This window comes from Echinops telfairi, unplaced genomic scaffold (genome assembly GCF_000313985.2).
Source record: "Echinops telfairi isolate 266 unplaced genomic scaffold, ASM31398v2 ScPeMD7_31;HRSCAF=116, whole genome shotgun sequence".
NCBI lineage: Eukaryota > Metazoa > Chordata > Mammalia > Afrosoricida > Tenrecidae > Echinops > Echinops telfairi.
The window spans coordinates 23,147,623-23,166,980 of record NW_022103928.1 but is presented as its reverse complement, the minus strand read 5'-3'; the positions used below and the strand labels follow the sequence as shown (position 1 = coordinate 23,166,980).

At 52.0% G+C, this 19,358-nt stretch overlaps 1 protein-coding gene across 4 annotated transcripts in view; it reads right to left on the bottom strand.

The window, feature by feature from the left end:
* Positions 1–19,358, bottom strand: part of FAM107A (family with sequence similarity 107 member A) — a 63,593-nt gene that overhangs the window by 26,619 nt on the left and 17,616 nt on the right. For 2 of the 4 annotated variants that reach the window (XM_045289834.1, XM_030885557.2), the window contains exon 2: positions 2,474–2,537. In XM_045289834.1, the coding sequence (XP_045145769.1) occupies positions 2,474–2,537 (64 nt within the window). Of the gene's footprint in view, positions 1–549; positions 648–2,473; positions 2,538–19,358 lie in introns of those variants that run through there. The other 2 variants (XM_045289835.1, XM_004702408.2) reach the window with 2 other exon arrangements.

The following is a 19,358-nucleotide window of genomic DNA, read 5'->3' as shown; positions in this document are numbered from 1 at the left end:
TCTCTCTGTCATTCAGTCGATTCTGAGTCTTAACGACCGCATACAGGATTCTCGAGACTATATCTTTACCAGAGCAGACACCCTTCTCTTTCTCCCTCAGAACTGCTGGTGGGTTTGAACCACTGACTTTTAAGTTAGCAGCCAAAGGCTTACCCGGCTGCGCCACGAGGGGCCCTTTCTTTCTTTTTCATAGAGTCTAACCGCCCTTGTGGGTTTCGGTGACTAACTCTTTACAGGAGCGGAGACCTCCGTCTTTCTCCAGCGGAGTGACTGGTGGTTTCGAAGTGCTGACCTTGCGGTGAGCAGCCCAAAGCATAACCACTGACTAGCCCACCTGCAACCTGCGCTCCTCCAAGAGCTAGGACCTATAAAAGAACGATGCTAGGGCGCGGAGAGAGGAAAGAGGGAAGGACCGGAGGCAGGAAAGAGGGACAGGAGGAACGAAGAAGCGCAGAGAAGGGACCCAGGCTCCAGCGGCCGACTGGCCAAGGTCTGCGCCCGCCGCCCTCCCTGCAGTCGGGGAGGCGGGGCCCGGGTCGCCGCACTTACCTGACCGGAGCAGCACCGCCCGGTAGAGCCCGGTGGCCTCGGCGGGCCCCCGAGCGCGCTCGCTCAGTCTCTGCGCCATGGACCGCGCGCGCCTGCGGAGCCGGCACTGCGGGAGCGGAGCCCACGGCCGAGCGCTCGGAGCCTGAGCCCCAGCGCCTCGGCGGCGGTGACGCGCCCGCGGCCCAAATCCCGCCGGGGATCGGGTTACCGCGGCGGCCGGAGGGGCGGGCACCGAGACGCCGCAGCAGGAAGCAGAGGGGCAGGGGAAGCGGCAGGTTTTCCCGCCCAGGCTGCAGATGTGGCTCTTGGGGCTGACGCGAGGACTCACAGTCCGGGGGGGCGGCGGGGTGGGGTGGGGGTGAGCCCAGGGCAAGACTAGGACCCTGGGGTCCTGATGGTTTCCCACCCATTCTCTAGTCCCCTGGCCCCTGGTCTCCTTGAACGCTACAAAGCAGGCGTGGGATTCTGTGCCACACCTGGAGGCAGAGCCCAGCCCCGCTGCGTGCTACCGGGTGACCCCAAGTGTAAGATGGGGATCAGGAGAGAACCCACAGCTCAGCGTATAAAGGACAGGGGCTGGCAGAGAATAGTACTAGATAATGGTACTTAAAATGTTCCCAGAATGTCCTGGGGTTGGTGGCACTGAGAGGCAGCGGGCTTTCCTGAGGGAAAGAGGCAGCGGTGACCTGTTGGGCTCCACAAGATTGGTTTTCTGGTTTCGTGGGGTCCCTTGAACAGCCAGTTAGGAGGACCCAAACAAAGAGTCTAAAGGCAGAAAGGACAAAGTCTCTCTGAGCAACTTCTATGGGCCTGATGCCATGCTGGGTTCCTTCTCAAACAGCAGTCAATGCTTACTGCAAACTCCCTGTCCTGAGACTTCTAAGAAGCAGGGTCTATTAGCATTGCACCCGAGGCTAGGAGGGGTTAAGGGGCAATTACTTTCTCTGAGGGCACATACTCCGGGTGGCCTGGTTCCAGGCAGATTAGAGCCGCTCCACTCAGCTGCCCTTCTGGTTAGCTCATGCACTCTTCCCAACAGCCCTCAGTGGTCAACTCTAGCACCAGCTTAGCAGTTGTACTTCACATAATTGAGACTCCAGGAGGTGAGGGGACTTGCCCATACTTACCCAGCTAGTTAGAAGAGTCAAAGCCCACCCTCATTTCCCTCCCACAAAGTTTGTGCCCCTGAAAGCAGCAGGCCCCTAGAGAGCTGCCCAGGATCTTGATTGGGTCTGCTCAAGGCAGTGTGTCAGTGAGCCAGAGACTGCTGTTCCGATTCTCTGGGGCCTCGGTCTCTGCAGAAACAACCCCCTCTGTTTTTCTGCTTTTCTGCCCGTTTTGAAACTGTTTATGGTGACCGACCCCCTTAGCCTCAGTCTGCTCTCCAGCCTCAGCACCTCTTGTTTGTTAGACGGGGCCTCTCTGATGTGCCCCTGGACCACTAGACAGGACCAGCTTCTGCGCCAACTCAGAGGCCTCTGTCTTTTCCTGCTTCCCAGATGTCACCCCAGGTCCTGAGGACCCCCGATCCCGAGGACCCATCTGTTGCTTCTGTTTCAGGGACCTCACTGATTGGCCAGACTGATCTCCACTCTCTTTCAAGGCCAGGCATCACGAGTGCCTCAGGCCTCGCCTGCACTTCATCTTGTTTAACCCCCGGTAGCTATTTGAACGAACTCTGGTTATACCCTGTTTTTCAGACAAGGAAAGGAAGGCTCCAGGGACTTGGCCCACGATCACAGAAGCAGTTGGTCGTGGGGCTGGAATTTGAGCCTCGGTGGTGCCAAGACTTTTGGTGCCCGGGGAAACCCAGCCAGCTGCCAAGGAAGGTAGGCTTCAGGAACATCGTGGCTCAGGGTGTGCGGGTGTTGGTGGCACATGCTCCAAGGACTGCCCCTGGCTGCGCCCCTGGGGGCTGACTTACCGGAGCCGTTCAGTCTCCGCTTCTCATTTTCTCGGTGGAATCTGGCCTGAGGAGAGTACTCTTTCTGTGAGCAGAGAGAGGAGGAGGAGGTCAGTGGGAGGAGGCGGTCTCTACTAGGAGGATGAGCTATTCTTTGGGGCTCGGAAGGAATTGTTCGGGGCCAAAGTCTTCTCCAGAGAAACGAATTACAACTGTCCTTGGAATAGTGTGTGTGTGTGTGTGTGTGTGTGTGTGTGTGTGGTGTGTGCATGCGAGCAAGATGATGAGACCCATGATCTTTTTATTTTAAAATAGGTTTATTTTTAGGAGGAGCCCTGGTGGTGCAGTGGGGACAGTTTTAGATTTACAGAAAATGAGCAGACAGTTTAGAGGGGCCCCGTATATCTACACACTCTCTCGCAGCCATCCAATCGATGCTGACTCACAGGGACCCTGCAGAGCAGAGTAGAACTGCCCGGGTGCATTTCCAAGACTGTAACGCTCTATGGGAGTCGAAAGCCTCTCTTTCCCCCGTGGAGCCGCTGGTGGTTTCAACCTGCTGGCCTTGTGGTTAGCAGCCCAATGCAGAGCCCTGCACAGCTTCCCTTACTGTTACCATTGGGCATTGGTTTGGTACACTTGTCATTAATGGGCCCACATCGATGCATCCTTATTAACCACAGCTCATACTTTATTCAGATTCCTTCGTTTTTATCTACGATCCCTCTCATTCAGGAATCCCACCGAGGCTGGCACACTGCATGTGGTTGTCCTATCTCCTTGGGCTCCTCTGGGCGGTCACAATTTCTCAGACAGGCTTTGTCTGGAGGACCTTGTGCTTTTGGATGATCAGGTGCTGGACCGGATGCTGTTGAGCTCTTGCCTCCTTGGGTTGCCTTCTCTCTCCCTCCTGGCAAACTCCTCCTTCTCCGGGGCGTGATCCTCAGGGTCAGTCCTTGCCATCTTCTCTTGTTATTTTCACACGACTTTAAAAACTGTGAATTGGTGATCCCCAAAAGTCTCTAACCTAGACTTCCCCACTGAACATCAGCTTTGCCCAACTGGTGACGTTAGCCGCTGCTTGAGAGTCTGATTGTGGCTGTGGTTGTTAGCTGCTGTGGAATTGATTCCGACTCATGATGGCCCTGTGTGGTACAGAGTAGAACTGCCCTGTAGGGTTTTCTCGGCTGTAAACTGCACAGTCAGAGACCACCAGGCCTTTTTTTCTGTGATATCATTGGGTGGGTTTGAACTACCAACCCTTAGCTTACTCAAAAACTCACTGTCATTGAGACAATGCCAAGTTATAGTGATCCTATAGGACAAGGGAGAACTGTCCTTGTGTGCTTCTGAGACGGTAACTCTTTATGGGAGTAGAAAGCCCTGTCTTTCTACCACCAGTAGCTGATAGTTTTGAACTGATGTCCTTGTGGATTGCAGTCCAACTTGTAACCTCTATGCCACCAGGGTTCCACCCTTAGGTTACAGTGGAGTATAAGCTGTCTGTACCACTTGTCAGCATTGCTAAGTCTAATAAAACAAACCCCCAAACCAGAAAAATCTAACTCCACTGCCATCAAATCAATTCCAACTCATAGTCATCTTTTATAGGGTTTCTGAGACTGTCAGCATTTTCTGTAGCCAATAGCCTCTTCTTTTTTCCCTCAGAGAGGCTGGTGGGTTTGAATCATGGACCTTGAGGCTAGAAGTCCAACGCTTAGCCCACGGTATCACCTCAAACTCAGCATGGCTTCAAGAGAGCTCTTGACTAGCCCAGCCCCTGCTGTCTCTGGCTGTGGCTCTGCTTTCCCCGTGGCTCAGATAGAGCCTGGAGGCGGCCTGGCGTTGCAGCCCCTCATTCCCCCAAGACCTCAGCTCAGGAGGCTGGTCAGCACACGTGTAGGCATCTCTACTCCCACCCCCTCCCCCATGCACCACCCTAGCCCAGACTCAGCCACTGCAGGACCCCTCCCAGTCACTGTCCATTACAGCACCCAGAGTAGTTTTGAAAGATGTAGCCCAACCCTGCCCCTACCCTACTCCAGACCCTTCCAGGTCCTGTTTCATTGTACTTGAAATGAAACCCACACGCCTTCTCCTGGCTAACAACAACAAAAACAACAGCAACAGGCAATAACAATAACCACCCAGCAGCAGCAGCAGCATCAAAATGGTGCAGGGGAGTCTTTTCTGACTCAGAGCAACTGAAGGACAGAGTAGAGCTGCCTCACAGAGTTTTCCAAACCATCACTCTTTACGGAAGCCAACTGCCATGTCTTTCTCCCACCCCACCCCTGCTGTCCCCTGCATGATCAGTGGGTTCCAAATACTGTCCTATTGGTCACAAACTGGGCACTGAATCATGGTGCCACCTGGACTCCTGTTCCTGGCCCACAAGGGCTCTGCCGCCTGGTCCCTGCCTGCCAACTTCTTATCTATTTGCTTCTTCCAGTTTGTTCTGTGGCCAGAACCAGACCAAGGGCCTTGACATGCTAGCAGAAGAGACAGGCAGCACTGGCATGCTGGGTGAGTGACGAACAGCAGGGACTGTGGAAGGAAGGAAGAAGGGCAGTGGGGGAGGGTGGGATGCAACAAACGGGGAGATGACAGCACAAGCCTGAAGGAAGTGGGAGAGTTGACCACATAGCGCTCCTGGGGGAGCGGTGTCCCTGGGGAGAGGGAACAGTTGGAGCAAAGGTCCTGAGGCTGGCATGTCCAGGGCACAGCAAGGAGGCTGACGTGGCCTGAGGGGAGGTCTCCAGGGGGCAGCCATGAGAGGGAAGGTCAGCGCAGAAAGGGGACCACTTTCCCTCCCACCCCACCCACGGTGAACGGAAGCCAGGCTTTCTCTTACTTCCTGGATGTTTGCACACGGTGTGCCCTCTGTCTAGGATATCCTCCACACGCTGCCTGACTCCCCATCCTCCGGTGTCAGTCAGTGCCAATTCCCGGGGCCTGTGTGTGCGTGAACGCATGTGTGCGTGCATATGTGTGTGTGTGTGTGTGTGTGTGTGTGTGTGTGTGTGTGTGTGTGAGACTTGATGGCATGCTCCCATAGTGCCCCAGGCTCCTCTATTTAACATCCACCCCGCAAGCAGGGCTCATTTAGACCTTGTGCACGACTGGACTCACCTTGAGAGGGGCTGGGTCCTGTTCTGAGGTGTCTCCCCAGGGGGTGGGTGTCCCACAAAGATGGATGAAAGAAGGAATGGGTGCACCCACCGGGGAGCTCGGCCGTGTGGGAAACTGGATGCTTCCTCAGGGAGTGAGCCAGGTCGGAACCAGTGGCAGCCCTGCTCGGGATGGACAGAGCCTCTCCTGCAGTGTCCTGCCACCAAGAAGGACCCAGAAGAGGCACAGTGTCTGGGGCTTGGCCAAGTCTCTTGTGTTTTTCACAAAGGGATTCAGGGGACGAGTGACCTCATCCTTGGAAGCAAATTCTGGGACAGAGAGAAAGGACTTGCTCCAGAGGTTCTGAGGGGTCCTGAGCTTCTTCCCTCATCTCTCCACCCAAACCGGGGAAGTGAGACTGGGTCTCCAGGGTGGACATGGCTATTCCACAAAATTACATGGCAGAGTGCTAAGGGCAGAGACCCAGAATTCAAAGACCTTTCCCTTGCACACCTGCCAACCCTCCTTGTGTGAAAGACTTGTTGAAAAATATGGTCTGTGCTATGTCCAATCAAACCTCAATGACCACGTTAGAGGGCCCCCTCCCTCCAACAGCAGGGGTTTGGTGAGAGAAAACTCCCTGTACTCAACCGCTTGTGAAGGCAAAGCTGATTCCAAAGGCCATCAGTATCTCTGCTGACGTAATGTTGGTAACTGATAGCTTTTTTTTCCTTCCTCCCAAGGGCTGCTTTCAAACACAGCCAAGTCTTATTTATTCTCACTCTGGGGATTGGAGGATGCTTCGTTATCATTTTACTGGTGAAAGTTAGCACGCATAATACCCAAAGGAAATACCATTGTACGTTGTTCCACACCAGGGGTCTTCCAAAAGCTCCTGGGGGGAAAAACGGAATAGAGAGATGATGGGCTATTCCCACAAGCTTGGTGTACCTCAGTATATCTGAATACAACTCAGCCTTTCCCGAAACCAAAGATAATTGTGTTCCTTCTGTCCTGGCAGTGGCCATTACCTGCGTCTTCCCTGTTGACGCAAATCTCTCAATGACCCTTCGGGAACCCATCCCCAAAGTCTCTTCTTGTCTGCTTTGTTCCATTGCCTCCTCTGGAGGCAGATGCCCCTGTTTGAAAATCGCCATGGGGGCCCTGGGCATGACACGCACCTGCCACACTCCTCCCCACAGGATGCACCACCAGGTACCACGAAGGATCGTCCGTGTTTGCCTACCAACATCTGTTTAAGTCAAGGATCGCGTATGTGCACCCTACTCTGGAGTGTGTAGCTCAATCCTATGTGTTCACCCACAGAACGAATCGCAAGATCAAGGTATGAAACATTCCATATACCGTATACTCGTGTGAAAGCCGAGTTTTTCAGCATGCTTTTCATGCAGTTTTTATGGTAAAATTAGGTGCCTCGGCCGATATTCGGGTCGGCTTATAGATACGGCACCTTAGAAGGTCCCCTTGTGGCATTTTCTGGTCAAGACCCACTTTCGCCCCCGTAGATTCATTTCTTTTGTTCTAGAAACTCATGTAGGTGAACTCATATTTGGCTTCTGTCACTTAGCAATGAACGTGTGCTTTATCAGCACTGCCCCCTGTGTCCTAAGTTACGGTATGTGTCCCTGCCCCCTGAGAGGACCAGCGGGAGGTATGTTCCTGGGTCTTTAGCCCGGACTCTCCATGCGTGCAGGGCCGTGATCTATTCAGAAAGCATCTGCAGTGCCTGGCACAGTCCTTGGCACGTGGGGGCTTGCTGTGGTTAGGCGCCAGTGACTTCGAGACCTGATGCACAACAGACAAAACCCTGCCTGGTCCTGCACCACACGCACAACTGGTCCTATGCTGGGGCCCAGGTCTCTTCTGACAGCAAAGTATGTGAGACCAAGTGTCGCTCTCCTTGCCTCTCAGGAGCACTCTGGCTGTACTTCTGCCAAAAGAGATTTGTTTATCGTTTCGGCCGTCCACAGTACTTCCAATTCTCTTCACTAGCCCACTATTCAAAGGCAGCTGCTCTTTATTCAACAGATGCTCAGTAAACAGAGGTAACTTAATTATTGAAGCATACAGTTGCCGTTACCCTGGGCTTTCCTCTGAGGTCTCACTGACTCAGCTGCTCAAGGGAAGGCTGGCGATCCACCAGCTACTCCTTGAGAGATGGGCGTGGAGGTGCCCGTTTACGGGCTGGTTCACTCTGTCCTGTGATGCGCCGGAATTGACTTGATGGCAGTGGTTTGGTTTCCAGGCTGCTAGGAGTCGGGGTGACTCGGCAGCCCCCACAACAACAGTCCCTGCAGGCTAGGGACTCATGGGGCTCGTGTGTACCAACGAGGAAGCCCAGGGAATGAGATCAAAGGCACCCTGGTTCCCGGGGCCCTCTGTCTCGCTCACAATTACAAATCGGGGCGTGCACATATGAATGTGGTTGAAAGAGCCGGGGTCCCATTTAGCAGAGGGGAAGGAACCCTTTTCCACAGAGTCAGCTAGGCTGGCCTCCGTGCCACGCTAACTCTTAAAGGCTGAACACACTGAAGGTGGAGTCTTGCTGGGTCCTGCTCCTAAGTCCCCTGCCACCCCTCGCTCACCCCGAAGTCACCAGGCCCCCGCTGAGCTCTGCTCCACCACCTCAATCTCACCACGCCAGTCTGATGTGCAAGGTGACACCTGCCATCTCTCACTTGGCCGTCCCCAAGGATGGAGAGAAGCAAGCCCGCAAGCCTTCCTTCAAAGCCCCAGCCACGGTCTGCAGCAAGTGGGCCGCCCTGGGCATTGTTCCTGTCCTGGGGTCCCCTTACAGCACCGGGTGTTGGGTTTTCAGCTGAGCAGCAGTAACAAGGGCACGTCTTGCATCAAAGGAGGCTCCACAATTGCCATCTCCAGGGGCTTGTCCCTGCTCCATTCACTTCTGCCCTGGCGACCTCAGCGGCCCAGAAAATGACCCTCCTGGAACCAGACTGCGGCACGGGGCCAGGGACCTCCACCCCACCCATTCCGCCCTGCCTGCCCTGCTGTTAGGTTGTTCACGCTCCCTAAACCTTGTAAAATAGCGGACACATGTGGTTCTTTTGAACCTGTTGAACAACTCAGGGGTATATAGATTAGAAAAGCAAAATTGCTCCCTAAGGGCCCCTCTTAATGGAGCCCTGGTGGTGTAGTGGATTACCAGTTGGGCTGCTAATGTAAGGTCAGTAGTTCAAACCCCCCAGCTGCTCTGCAGGAGAAAGATGAGGCTTTCTGCTCCTGTAGAGTTACAGTCTTGGAAACCCACAGGGGCAGGTCTACTCAGGCCTAGAGGCTTGCTGTGAGCTGGAACTGACTCAAGGGGGGTGGGTTTGGTTTGGTTTGGCTTGCTCACCTTCTGCTCCTCACCCGGTCCTTCCCCCGAGTCATCCCTGTGGACGGTGCTGATGGGGTGTGTGCACTCGAGCCACTGTTCTGCAACTTGCTTTGCTTTTTAAGCCCAACTTTGGAGATGTTTTTATGTCAGTATCAAACTCAAACGCCAACCAAAATCTGTGCCATCGGGTCAATGCCGACTCAAAGCGGCTCTACAGGACAGGGTAGCACTGCCCCTGTGGGTTTCCAAGACGGTGGTAGCTCTTCACAGGGTTAGAAAGGCTCGCCTTTCTCCTGATGTGTCAGTGCACAGAGGCCTACTTCACTCTTCTGATTTGATGCAGTGGATATAACACAGGGAGCCTATGCATTGGGCTGCGAACTGCAAAGTCAGCAGTTCAAAGTCACTAACTGCTCCCTGGGAGGGAGATGAGGCTTTCTATTCTCGTAAAGAGCTACAGTCTCAGAAACCCACAGGGGCAGCTCTGCCCTGTCTTGCAGGGTCACTGGGAGTCAGTTTGCAAAGTATATATAACACAGTGTGAGAGCACATGGGTTTCTCTTGTTGGTAACGAATCCCCTCTTGTCGGATATTTTGGTTGCTTCCTATTGTTTATTATCACCAATAATTCTGTTCAAACATTCTGTGTTTGCCTTTCTGTGCACATGGGTGGACAGGAATTCCTGGGCCGAGGGATACATCGTGCACATCTTAAGAGTCAACAGATCTGGCCAAATTACCTTCCCGAATGGCTTTACCTGTTCCCACACCCACCATCAGTGTCTGAGGTCACTGCGTAGCCCACGCTCGCTTCAACTCTGGGTGCTGTCAGTCTTTCCCTTTGTCTGTTGAGTCTGGTCCACAGACTCTAGGGACTGAAAGCCAGGAGAGTGGTCCCTCTGGGGGGGCAGGCGCAGAGTAGACGGGGAGAGGCACAGTGGATCTGTGTGGTGGTTACCCAAGTATTTTCAGTTTCTTAAAATTCATGGAGCAAGATGCAGTTGAAATAAATAGATATGCTACTCTTCAACAAAATGGCCTACCTTTCCACTCCCCACCCCCACTCAAATCTGCTGTGGGAGAACATGGAATCTCAGGATCATTTGTTTCGGAGGTCGATCCTTTTTCCTGGGTCCCTGAAGTCCTTCTGGAATGTTCTATTTCTGGGTCTTGGGAGACCATGTTGTCTGAGAAACCCCCTTTCTAGAAGGCAAAGCCGGGCTTAACCTCTCCGGAGCACATGCTATGGGCTCGCTCCCGCACAGCAACCGTTTAAGGGTCGGCACACTCATCCCATGTTTTAAACAAGGCAGTGGGGACTCAGAGCGGTGAGGTGACCTGGCGACGGTCACAAGATGGCCTGATGGCCAAGACCTCCCCTCCTCCTTCCCCTTGACATGTGAGAGCATCTCTTGTGATGGGCACTGGGCTCAGCAGGCCTGATCTCAGTTAATCCCTGCAACAGCAGTGAGGTCGCTTCTATTGTCCTGTTTTACAGACTCGGAAAGGTTAAATCACTCCCTCAGATCACCTGACTAGTAAGTGGTGCTGCGGGGCTTGAGAGCTACCTGGCTCCAACGCTGTGAAAAGGTCATACTGGCCAAGAGACTCTTCTTTGAGGACGGCACACTCGACCTCATGCTGACAGGAGTGTGGCCACAAGCCCCACCGTGGCTATTTGTTCTTGAAATGTGCCTCGTCGCTCACGTTAAGTAACTCAAGCAGACCGTATCAGAGAGCCCGACTCTAAGGAGCCAGGCCACCAGAAGGAGAAAGGCCACAGGGCACAGGCACGGATGACGGAGCAGCCACGCAGGTGAGAAGTCACCCAACCTTTCCAGGAGGGATCCAGCTGGCAAGGTCCCGACAAAGTACGAGTCCTACCCCTAGAAAGATCCAGGACTGTAATCACACGCGGCCTTAACCAGTCTTGGCCGAACACTCAGTTTCCGCTTGTTAAAATGGAGATTCCCCAAAGGTCTACTTGTTTTGTTTTGTCTTTTATAAATCGTTTTATTGGTGGCTCTGACCCAAAGGTCTAGTCTTAAGGTTCAACGAGAAACTGCGTGGCACCTAATTGGCACTCAATAATCGATGTGATGAAAATGCTGTTACCCTAAGGATTATTGACCATGGTCACCTTTGAAACTTTTAATTAAGCCCCCCCCCCCACACACACACCCGTTATAGGCAGTGGTAAAGCACACTCATGACAGTGATTTTAACGCGGCGGACTGATGCCACGGGCAAACGAAACGCCAAGTGCTTCAACCCCAAGCGCCCTGCCAGGAGAAGCCACGGTGAGTCTTTCTCGCGTGTGCGCCCAGGATGGCCTCTGCTCTCATAGACATGCAGAACATTCCCGGTTCCTCCTTGGGAAAACTGTAGGCAGATGACCCCGTTGTGTTGTCACTTGACGAGCCACATGCCCATCCGGACACCTTCAGATTCGTTACGTGATTCTAGTGTTTGCACGATGTTCTGTGGGACAGGGACTTGATCTGGCCGGTCCTCACTGATGGAATTTATGTGGCTACCACTTACTTGACTGCCGTGAACATGGTTGCGATGAGCAGCTTACATGTGTCCTTCCGTACATCTGCAGGTACACCTACCCAGGGTGAGGGTGGCGAGGCGTGGAATCCTCGGGTCTGGGAGTACAATGTTTTCAGATGAGATAGCCCTCCTGGCATGGGGACAATCTCATTCTAAACCTCTCAGAAGCACTGGACTGTAAAAGAATGTGCTGGTGGTTTGGGTTTTCAAAGACTCCTCCAGTCATGCCAGTAATCACCCCTGGAATGTATTAGCTGGGTGGGATTGGAAGTCTGGAGAAAGCAGATTTCTTTTTTATGCAGATCAGGTTTCTAAAGTCCCCTCGGTGTCACTGGTGCGGACAAGGTCAAGGTGTGTGTGTGTGTGTGTGTGTGTGTGTCTGGTGACAGGATTCCCAGAAGGTAGGTGCTGACCATCCCTGAATCCATGCTCAGGCTGACTGCTGTTGGATGGAGGGTGAAAGCTTGGCCTTCTGGGAGGCTGAGGCTGTAGGAAGCAGAGTTTGGGGAACTTATGAAATAACACACCAGGGAGCCACTGGAGCTGCAGCGCAGGGCAGGGACTGGCACTGGGAGGGAACGGAGACACCCGGAGGGCCTTGCCAAGACCAGACAAGAGCAGCTCTCAGCAGGCGAAATCCGAACGGCCCACAAACGTAAGAAAAGATGCGTGGCCTCCCCAGAAACCTAAGAATGCACACTCAAGCAACAATGCGGCATTCTTTCCCACCTGTCAGATGGACGCAAATGAAACAGAATGGTCCCCAGCGGTGGAGAGGCCTGGGGGAAATGGACACTGGCGGGAGGGAGTGGGGACAGGACAGCTTCTCTTGGAGGGTCTCATGTGGTCGGCCCAGAGCCCTGCACGCCGGGCATGTTGCTCTCCATGCTAGCCTATTTCTAGGCCTGTGTTGAAGGAAATAGTGGAACACCTGCTCAGAGGCATGGGGCCCAGGATATGCTTTCCAGCCCTGCTCATAGCAGTGGAAGAAAAGGGACCCACAGGTGAGCAAAAAAGCAGGCCCAGCGGCAGGGCAGGGACTGGTTACAGAAGCAGAATTGTAGCAGTGTGCCCCTACAGTGCAGGCTGGAGTTCTGGTGGCCGACAAGGCGACGCCGGCTCTCTGTGTCCCACAACCAGTAGGGGAAACAGGAAAACAGCGCACGTTATACACAGCTGTGTGGGCATGATTTTCCCTGGGTCACAAAATCGGTCGTATGTCTTATTATGCATATAGACTCCTAACCAAACTCACTGCCACGAAGTCAAGTTCAACGCCTAGTGGACAGTGGTTACATGTTGGGCTGCTAACCACAAGTTCAAACCCCCTAGCCACTCCTCCAGAAAAAGACAAGGCTTTCTACTCCCATAAAGAATTACAGTTGTTTTGAGAATGACGAGGGCAATGAATGTACAAATGTGCTTTACACAATTGATGTATGTATGGATTGTGAAGAGTCATATTAGCTCCTAATAAGGTGATTAAAAAAAAATTACAGTTTCCAGAGCCCACAGGGGCCATTCTACCCTGTCCTATAGGGTCTCTATGATTATGTACATAAATTATACTATATATGTAGTGTCATATATAGTGTCATATTCTACTGTGGGAGGAGCCCTGGTGGTATAATGGTTATGCCTTCAATCTGCATGGTCAGCGGTTTGAAACCACCTGCAGCTCCAAGGGAGAATGCCTGGGCTTTCTAATGCCTTAAACAGTTATAGTCTAGAAAACCCACAGGGGGTTTCTATAATTGACTCGAAGGCAGTTGAGTTTGGTTTTTGGACTCTACTCTGGTGTCATAGACACACACACACACACACACACACACACACACACACACTATTGGGAGCCCTGGCAATGCTGTTGGATAAGTATTGGACTACTAGACACAAGGTCCACTGTTCAAACCCACCAACTGCTCCTCAGAAGCAAGACGAGGCTTTCTGTTCCCATGAAAGACGTATCGCCTCATAAAGGTCCTTATGAATTGGAAGCCAGTATGTGGCAGTGGTTTTGGGTACCATACAAGTTGACTTCAAAAGGTTTTTGGAAGAATACAATAAAGATAATAATGGGATTTCCCACACATATTTTGAAACCCTCTGATATTTATAACATGTGAGCTTATGTGAGAAATGTTTGGGAGGGTCTGAATAACAAAGCCCTCAGGGATGAAGGAGTCCAGAGGAATGGAGGGTCAAACCAGGAAGGGTCGGGCAAAGAAGCTAAGCAAAGCTGTGGGTTCACCTCGTGCACTGCTGGTCGGATTGCAAAACTGCACGAGCACTGGGGAAAGGCTCCTGGCTCTTCCTCAGACAAATGCAATAGAAAGATCACGTGACCCAGCAGCCCCCTCTCTACTACGAACAGATACATGCACACCCCTGTTGATCGCAGCACTGCTAACAACAGCAACGCGACGGAAACCGCCTAGCTGCCAGTCGAGAGGGCATGGAGAAGTAACCTTCGGTACAGATGCACACTTGAATACACTTCATCCCTAAAGAATAATGATGAAAGTGTCGAACACTTCAGCCAAGGAGGCTGTATTTTGATTCCTTCCTATCAGTTGGCCACTGGCTACAGGACAATGGGAAGGGGGTAACCGGAGAGATAGGGCGCCCCTCCCAAGTATCTCTGGGGCGAGGCACCTCCTGGCAGTTGAGAGCGATTGTTCTGAGCAGGGTGTAGAGAAGGGTGTAGCTGTACACAGCCAACACTCACAGTAACTAGGGAGTGGGTGCTATGGGCTAGTAAAGCTACTCACCTCTTACACATGAATATGGCCACGTAACAGATGGGGAAACTGTGGCTTAAGGAGGGTAAGTAACCTTTCCTGAACTAGGTAGCTCAAATGGAAGGAGGCTGGGGCGAGGGGGGAAGACCTTCCCCCACCACTTCTGCTCCACCAACAGCCCCCTCCACCTGCTCTCGGTGTTTCTCATCAGTGTCTGGGAGGAGGAATAGTTTCAACTTGGAACTTTGAAGGTCAAGGAAGCCACAAAAAACGCCTTTGTGTTTCTGCAGAGGTTGTGCAGTGGGTGGGGCTAGTTGCTAGGAGACATTTCCCCAGAAAGGTTTCCCTGGACAATGCATGCAGGCTGTGCCCGCAGTCCAATCTTCTTACACCTGGGGGAGGGACAGCCCAGCACATGTTTCCCCCAGGGTGTTAGAGGGAGATCCGGTTCCTCCGCCAACTGGTTCTTCCAGACTCCAGCTCAGAGCACATCCTGGGCTGAAAACAGTTTCTGGCCAGACGGACTCAGAATCCTGGAGAGAAAGGGCCCTTTGAGATGCCCCTCTCCCTTACCCAGACGGACAGACGGACGGGGAAACCGAAACACGGGGAGCCAGGGATGCGCACAGTGAGGCAGCGACAGTGGTCATTTGTCTTTCCATCACGGCTCAGCCAGCCTCCCCCCAGTCTCACTCCCGGGCCAAAGAGCTGGAAGTCCTTCGTGAACCGCTGTGATTTGAAGCCTCCCGTGGGACTAGTCATGAGCTCACTCCAAGGGAGACCAGCGGCTGGCATTGACTGAGCAGCTACTATGTGTTTCCTGGGTTAGGTGTTTCATGTTTAAAACTTTTGCTGTGAAGTCGGCTCCTGGCGATCCCACGTGGGTCAGGGGAGAACTGTGCTCCACATTTTTGTTTGTTGTACTTCTCCAGAATTTTATTTATTTTGTTGTTGTTGGAAGTGGACACCACAAAGCACACACAGGTTCGCAGGTTCGACATGCCCAGGGCAGGGGCTCTGGTGCCATCCTTTGACTTGAGTGACCAGTCTCACCCTCCTCCTGTGCTGGTTCTTCCGGCAGAAACTCCCTGTCCCCTCAGCTTCCAATCTAAGTCCCTGAGTTGCTGCTCTCAGTTTGAGCCCAGGTAGTGAGCTCTTAGAAGAGACTGTTCTCCAGGTAGGCCTATTTTTTTTTTAAACTAGGTAAGTGAAACTTGGTTTTGAGATGACTTCAGAGGATCTGTTCGGTTCAAGGTTCCAGGACAGCCTCCAGCCGGTGGTTAGATGCATTCAGGTCTTTGACAAATCTGACGTCTGGCGCATCTGCAGGTCGGCTTCGACTGACCTTTTTCCTGACCAGGCCTCTCATTTTCCGGTTTCTCTGTACTTGTAGTAATTTTTGATTGCGTCCCGGATGTTGTGCGTCTAGTGTTATCTTTCTCTAACTACTGTGCTAGCAGGGCTGGCTTTTTAGAAACCCAGGGTGTTAGTTTCATGCTTGTTACAGGGGGTCCATGCAAGTCTAAGCTGGTTCACAAACCTCTCTAACTTCGCAAAACTTTACCTCCAAACTCTTTCCTTTGAGGACCTTGGAGGGCTTGGTTTTAGGCATCCTTAGGGCAGATATAGAGTAGCCCAGAGGAGCCTGGTGGCATAGTGGTTATGTCATGGGCTGCTAACCACAAGGTCAGGAGTTTGAAACCCACCAGCCAGCTCTGTGGGAGAAAGACAGGGCTTTCAACCCCTGTAAAGAGTTAAAGGGAGACATCGGCCAGTGTAAGACATGAAAAAATAATAATTTCTAAATTATCCAGGGTTCATGAAGGAGGGAGGGGAAAATGAGGAGCTGATACCAAGGGCTCATGTATTAAGAAAATGTTTTGAGAATGATGATGGCAACAAATGTACAAATGTGCTTGACACAATGGATGGATGGATTGATTGTGATAAGAGTTGTATGAGCCCCCAATAAAATGATTAAAAAAAACCAACCAACCAACCAAACAAGCAAACAAATCAAAAAAGAGTTACAGCCTGGACTCTCACCAGGGAAGTTCTACTTTGGCCTACAGGGTCACTTTGAGTCAGAAATGACTGCTGGCAGAGAATTTGGTTTGGGGTTTGGAGAGCAGTCCTTGCTCTGGGATGTGGCCCTCACGCCCGAAGGGTGGGCTTTCTGGTGTCTCAGCCTGACGCCAGGACTGGACCGCTATCCAGTGTTCCCCAGCAATCAACCTATAGCTTCTCAGCTCGCTCTTAACCTCCTATCAGCTGCTGTCTGGTACGACTCGGGTGGCCAGGTTCACTCTGTGTGCACTGTCCAGCTTAGTCTTTGGCGAAGGGTACATGAGTCATGGGGTACCCCTACCCTGCTTCTAGGGGTCTCAATCTATACAAGGAGGTTTTCCTTGTCAGTGCTTGGTCTCACTGATTCTTTCTCTCTATTTGCCCCAGACCCTGGTACCTGTCCTCTCCGCTCAGAGACTGATGTTCTGTTTGCGCTCGGTCACTGTGATGGGTTCAGGAAATGGTCAGAGGACAAGGGGCCAGGCAACGCAGGGACTCAGCCTCCGGTCCCCTTCTCTCAGGGATTACAGTCCTGGACCACCTGTGGCACAATGCTTACCACAGTTGCCTTTTATTTTGTCAAGTGAAATACTGTTTTTGGCAGGAGGCAAGTGTGCCCCATCAAAGCAGGAAGGAGAAGCCCAGCTCACAGTTAGCCACTCTCTCTTTATTATCTTCGAATGCCCACAGGATCCTGAGAAATAGGGCTTGGTATCCTTGCTCAGCCAGTGAGGAAACTGAGGCTAGTGACTTGCCCACACGACGCAGTGATGGGGTCAAGAGCCCAGAGTTGCTGGGCTGCAGAGTTATGCTTCCCCCTCATCTTGCCCTGCTTTCAGCGGACAAGGGAAGTTCAACCCAAACTTCACAGTCACCATCACCAAAAGAGCAGCATTTGCTTAGTCAACTCATCTTTGTTCTTGAATCCATCCCATCGTGTCTCTAAAGAGGTCTTGTGCAGCAGATCTACCCAAGTGCATCACATCTTTTGATCTCTTGACTGCTGTTTCCATGAGCATTGATTGTGGATCCAAGTAAGACAAACTCCTTGACAACTCTAACCTGAAGTTCCCTATTGGTCCGTTTGTGAGGATTTGGGTCTTGACATGGAGTTGTCATCCATACTGAAGGCTGTAACCCTTCATCTTCATCAGCAAGTGCTTCAAGTCCTCCCCCCTTTCAGCAAGCATGGTGTGCCATCTGCATAGTGAAGGTTGTTAATACGCCTTCTTCCATCCGGATACCACTCTCTTCATCATATAAGCCAGATTCTCTGATGATTTGCTCAATATACAGATCGAATAAGTATGGCAGGAGGATACAACCTTGACACACACTTTTCCTGATTTTAAACCATGCAGAATACTCTGTTTGCATGACTGCCTCTTGATCCATGTAGACGTTCTTCACGAGCACAAAGAAGTGTTCTGGGATTCCCATATTGAAAAGCAAGGATGCTACTCCGAGGACCAAGGTGCACCTGACCCAAACCGTGGTACTTTCCATCGCCTCATAAGCATGTGGAAGTTGGACATTGAATAAAGAGGGCCGAAGAAGAATTGGTGCATTTGAGTTGTGGTGCTGGAGAAGAATATTGAAAGTGCCAAAAAGGACAAACCCATCCGTCTTGGCAGAAGTACAGCCCGATTGCTGCTTAGCGGCATGATGACAAGACTTCATCTCCCACACTTTGGACATGTTGTCAGGAAGGACCAGTGCTCGGAGAAGGACATCTTGTTTGATGAAGTAGAGAGGCCGCAACAAAGAGGAAGACCTTTAAGGAGATGGATTGACACCAGGATTGACACCAGACTCTAGACTCAAGCATAGGGCCAGTTGTGAGGGTGGTGCAGGACCAGGCAGTGTTTGTTCTGTTGTGCATAAGGTCACTATGGGGCAGAATCAACCCGACGGCACCTCACAACAGCATCCTGTCTCACCATGGGCCTTTATTTAGGTCTCTGCCACGGTCGCGCTTCAGCGGGAGATGGGCCCCTCCCATTCCACGCTTCTGGGACCACTTTCTTCATCTTACTCTCCTGCTCCACCGCCTCCGGTGCCGCGGTGGCACTTCCCAGGGTGCAAAACAGAGAGCTGCACCTCAGGGAATTCTACTCCCCCCTTGGAGCTGCCCAGCTAGAAGTGTGAGCATGTTGAGGCTCTTCATGAAGAAGCCAGTTGGACTGAGCTCCATCTAGCTGGCTGGGCCTGGCCCCTGTGGCTTTATCTAACCGATGAAAGCCCCATGGGAGACACCGGGCAAGGATGGGCCACAGAGCAGGGAGCTGAACTCTTCTCTCTACATTCTAGCACTTCACATTTCAACATACTTTAAAAATTTTGTTTCCTGGGATGTCTTGTCACAAGCTACTACCCATACTTTTCTTCCCTCAGGCTCCATCCTCTCTAACTGTAAGTATGATATTTGAGAGGGCTGCACAATGTTTGTGGAAAAATGAGAAGAAAAGATAGTAAGATCAACTCGAGCAGACCCTTGGTGACCTCTATGAAGAGGGCTGGGCCAGAAATGGGGCCAGTCAAGAGACAGGAGAGTCAGAAAGAGTAGGATTAGAAGACATTATTTGAGACCCTGGATCCAACCTTGCCTGCCTGTAGCCATTTCTCCTAGACTTTTTGCGACACAAGCCAATAAACCGACCTCTCTCCTCACCTCCCACCCCTTCAATCCTGGACTCTTGCAATCAACATCACCCTGATGGCATATAAAGATATACGAGAGGGTACCCCCGTGGTAGTCTAGGTAGACTAGAGAAACAAAATTCATAAACACTCATATTTTATAAGAGAGAGTTTTAAGTAAAGGGTAATTGTACATTAGGCATCCCAACCCAGTCCAGTTCAAGCCCACAAGTCTGACATTAACCCATATATCCAACATCGATCTACAAAGTCTTCCTCAAACTCACAAAACACATGCAATGACACCGAATGCAGGAGGAAAGTTGAGTCATTGAGTGTATAAGCATCTCAGCACTGGCAGGTGTCACCGCGTGGCTTCTCCAGCACCCAGGGCTGTGCCAGGGTAGGTTCAGGTGGCTTCTCAGGGATGTCT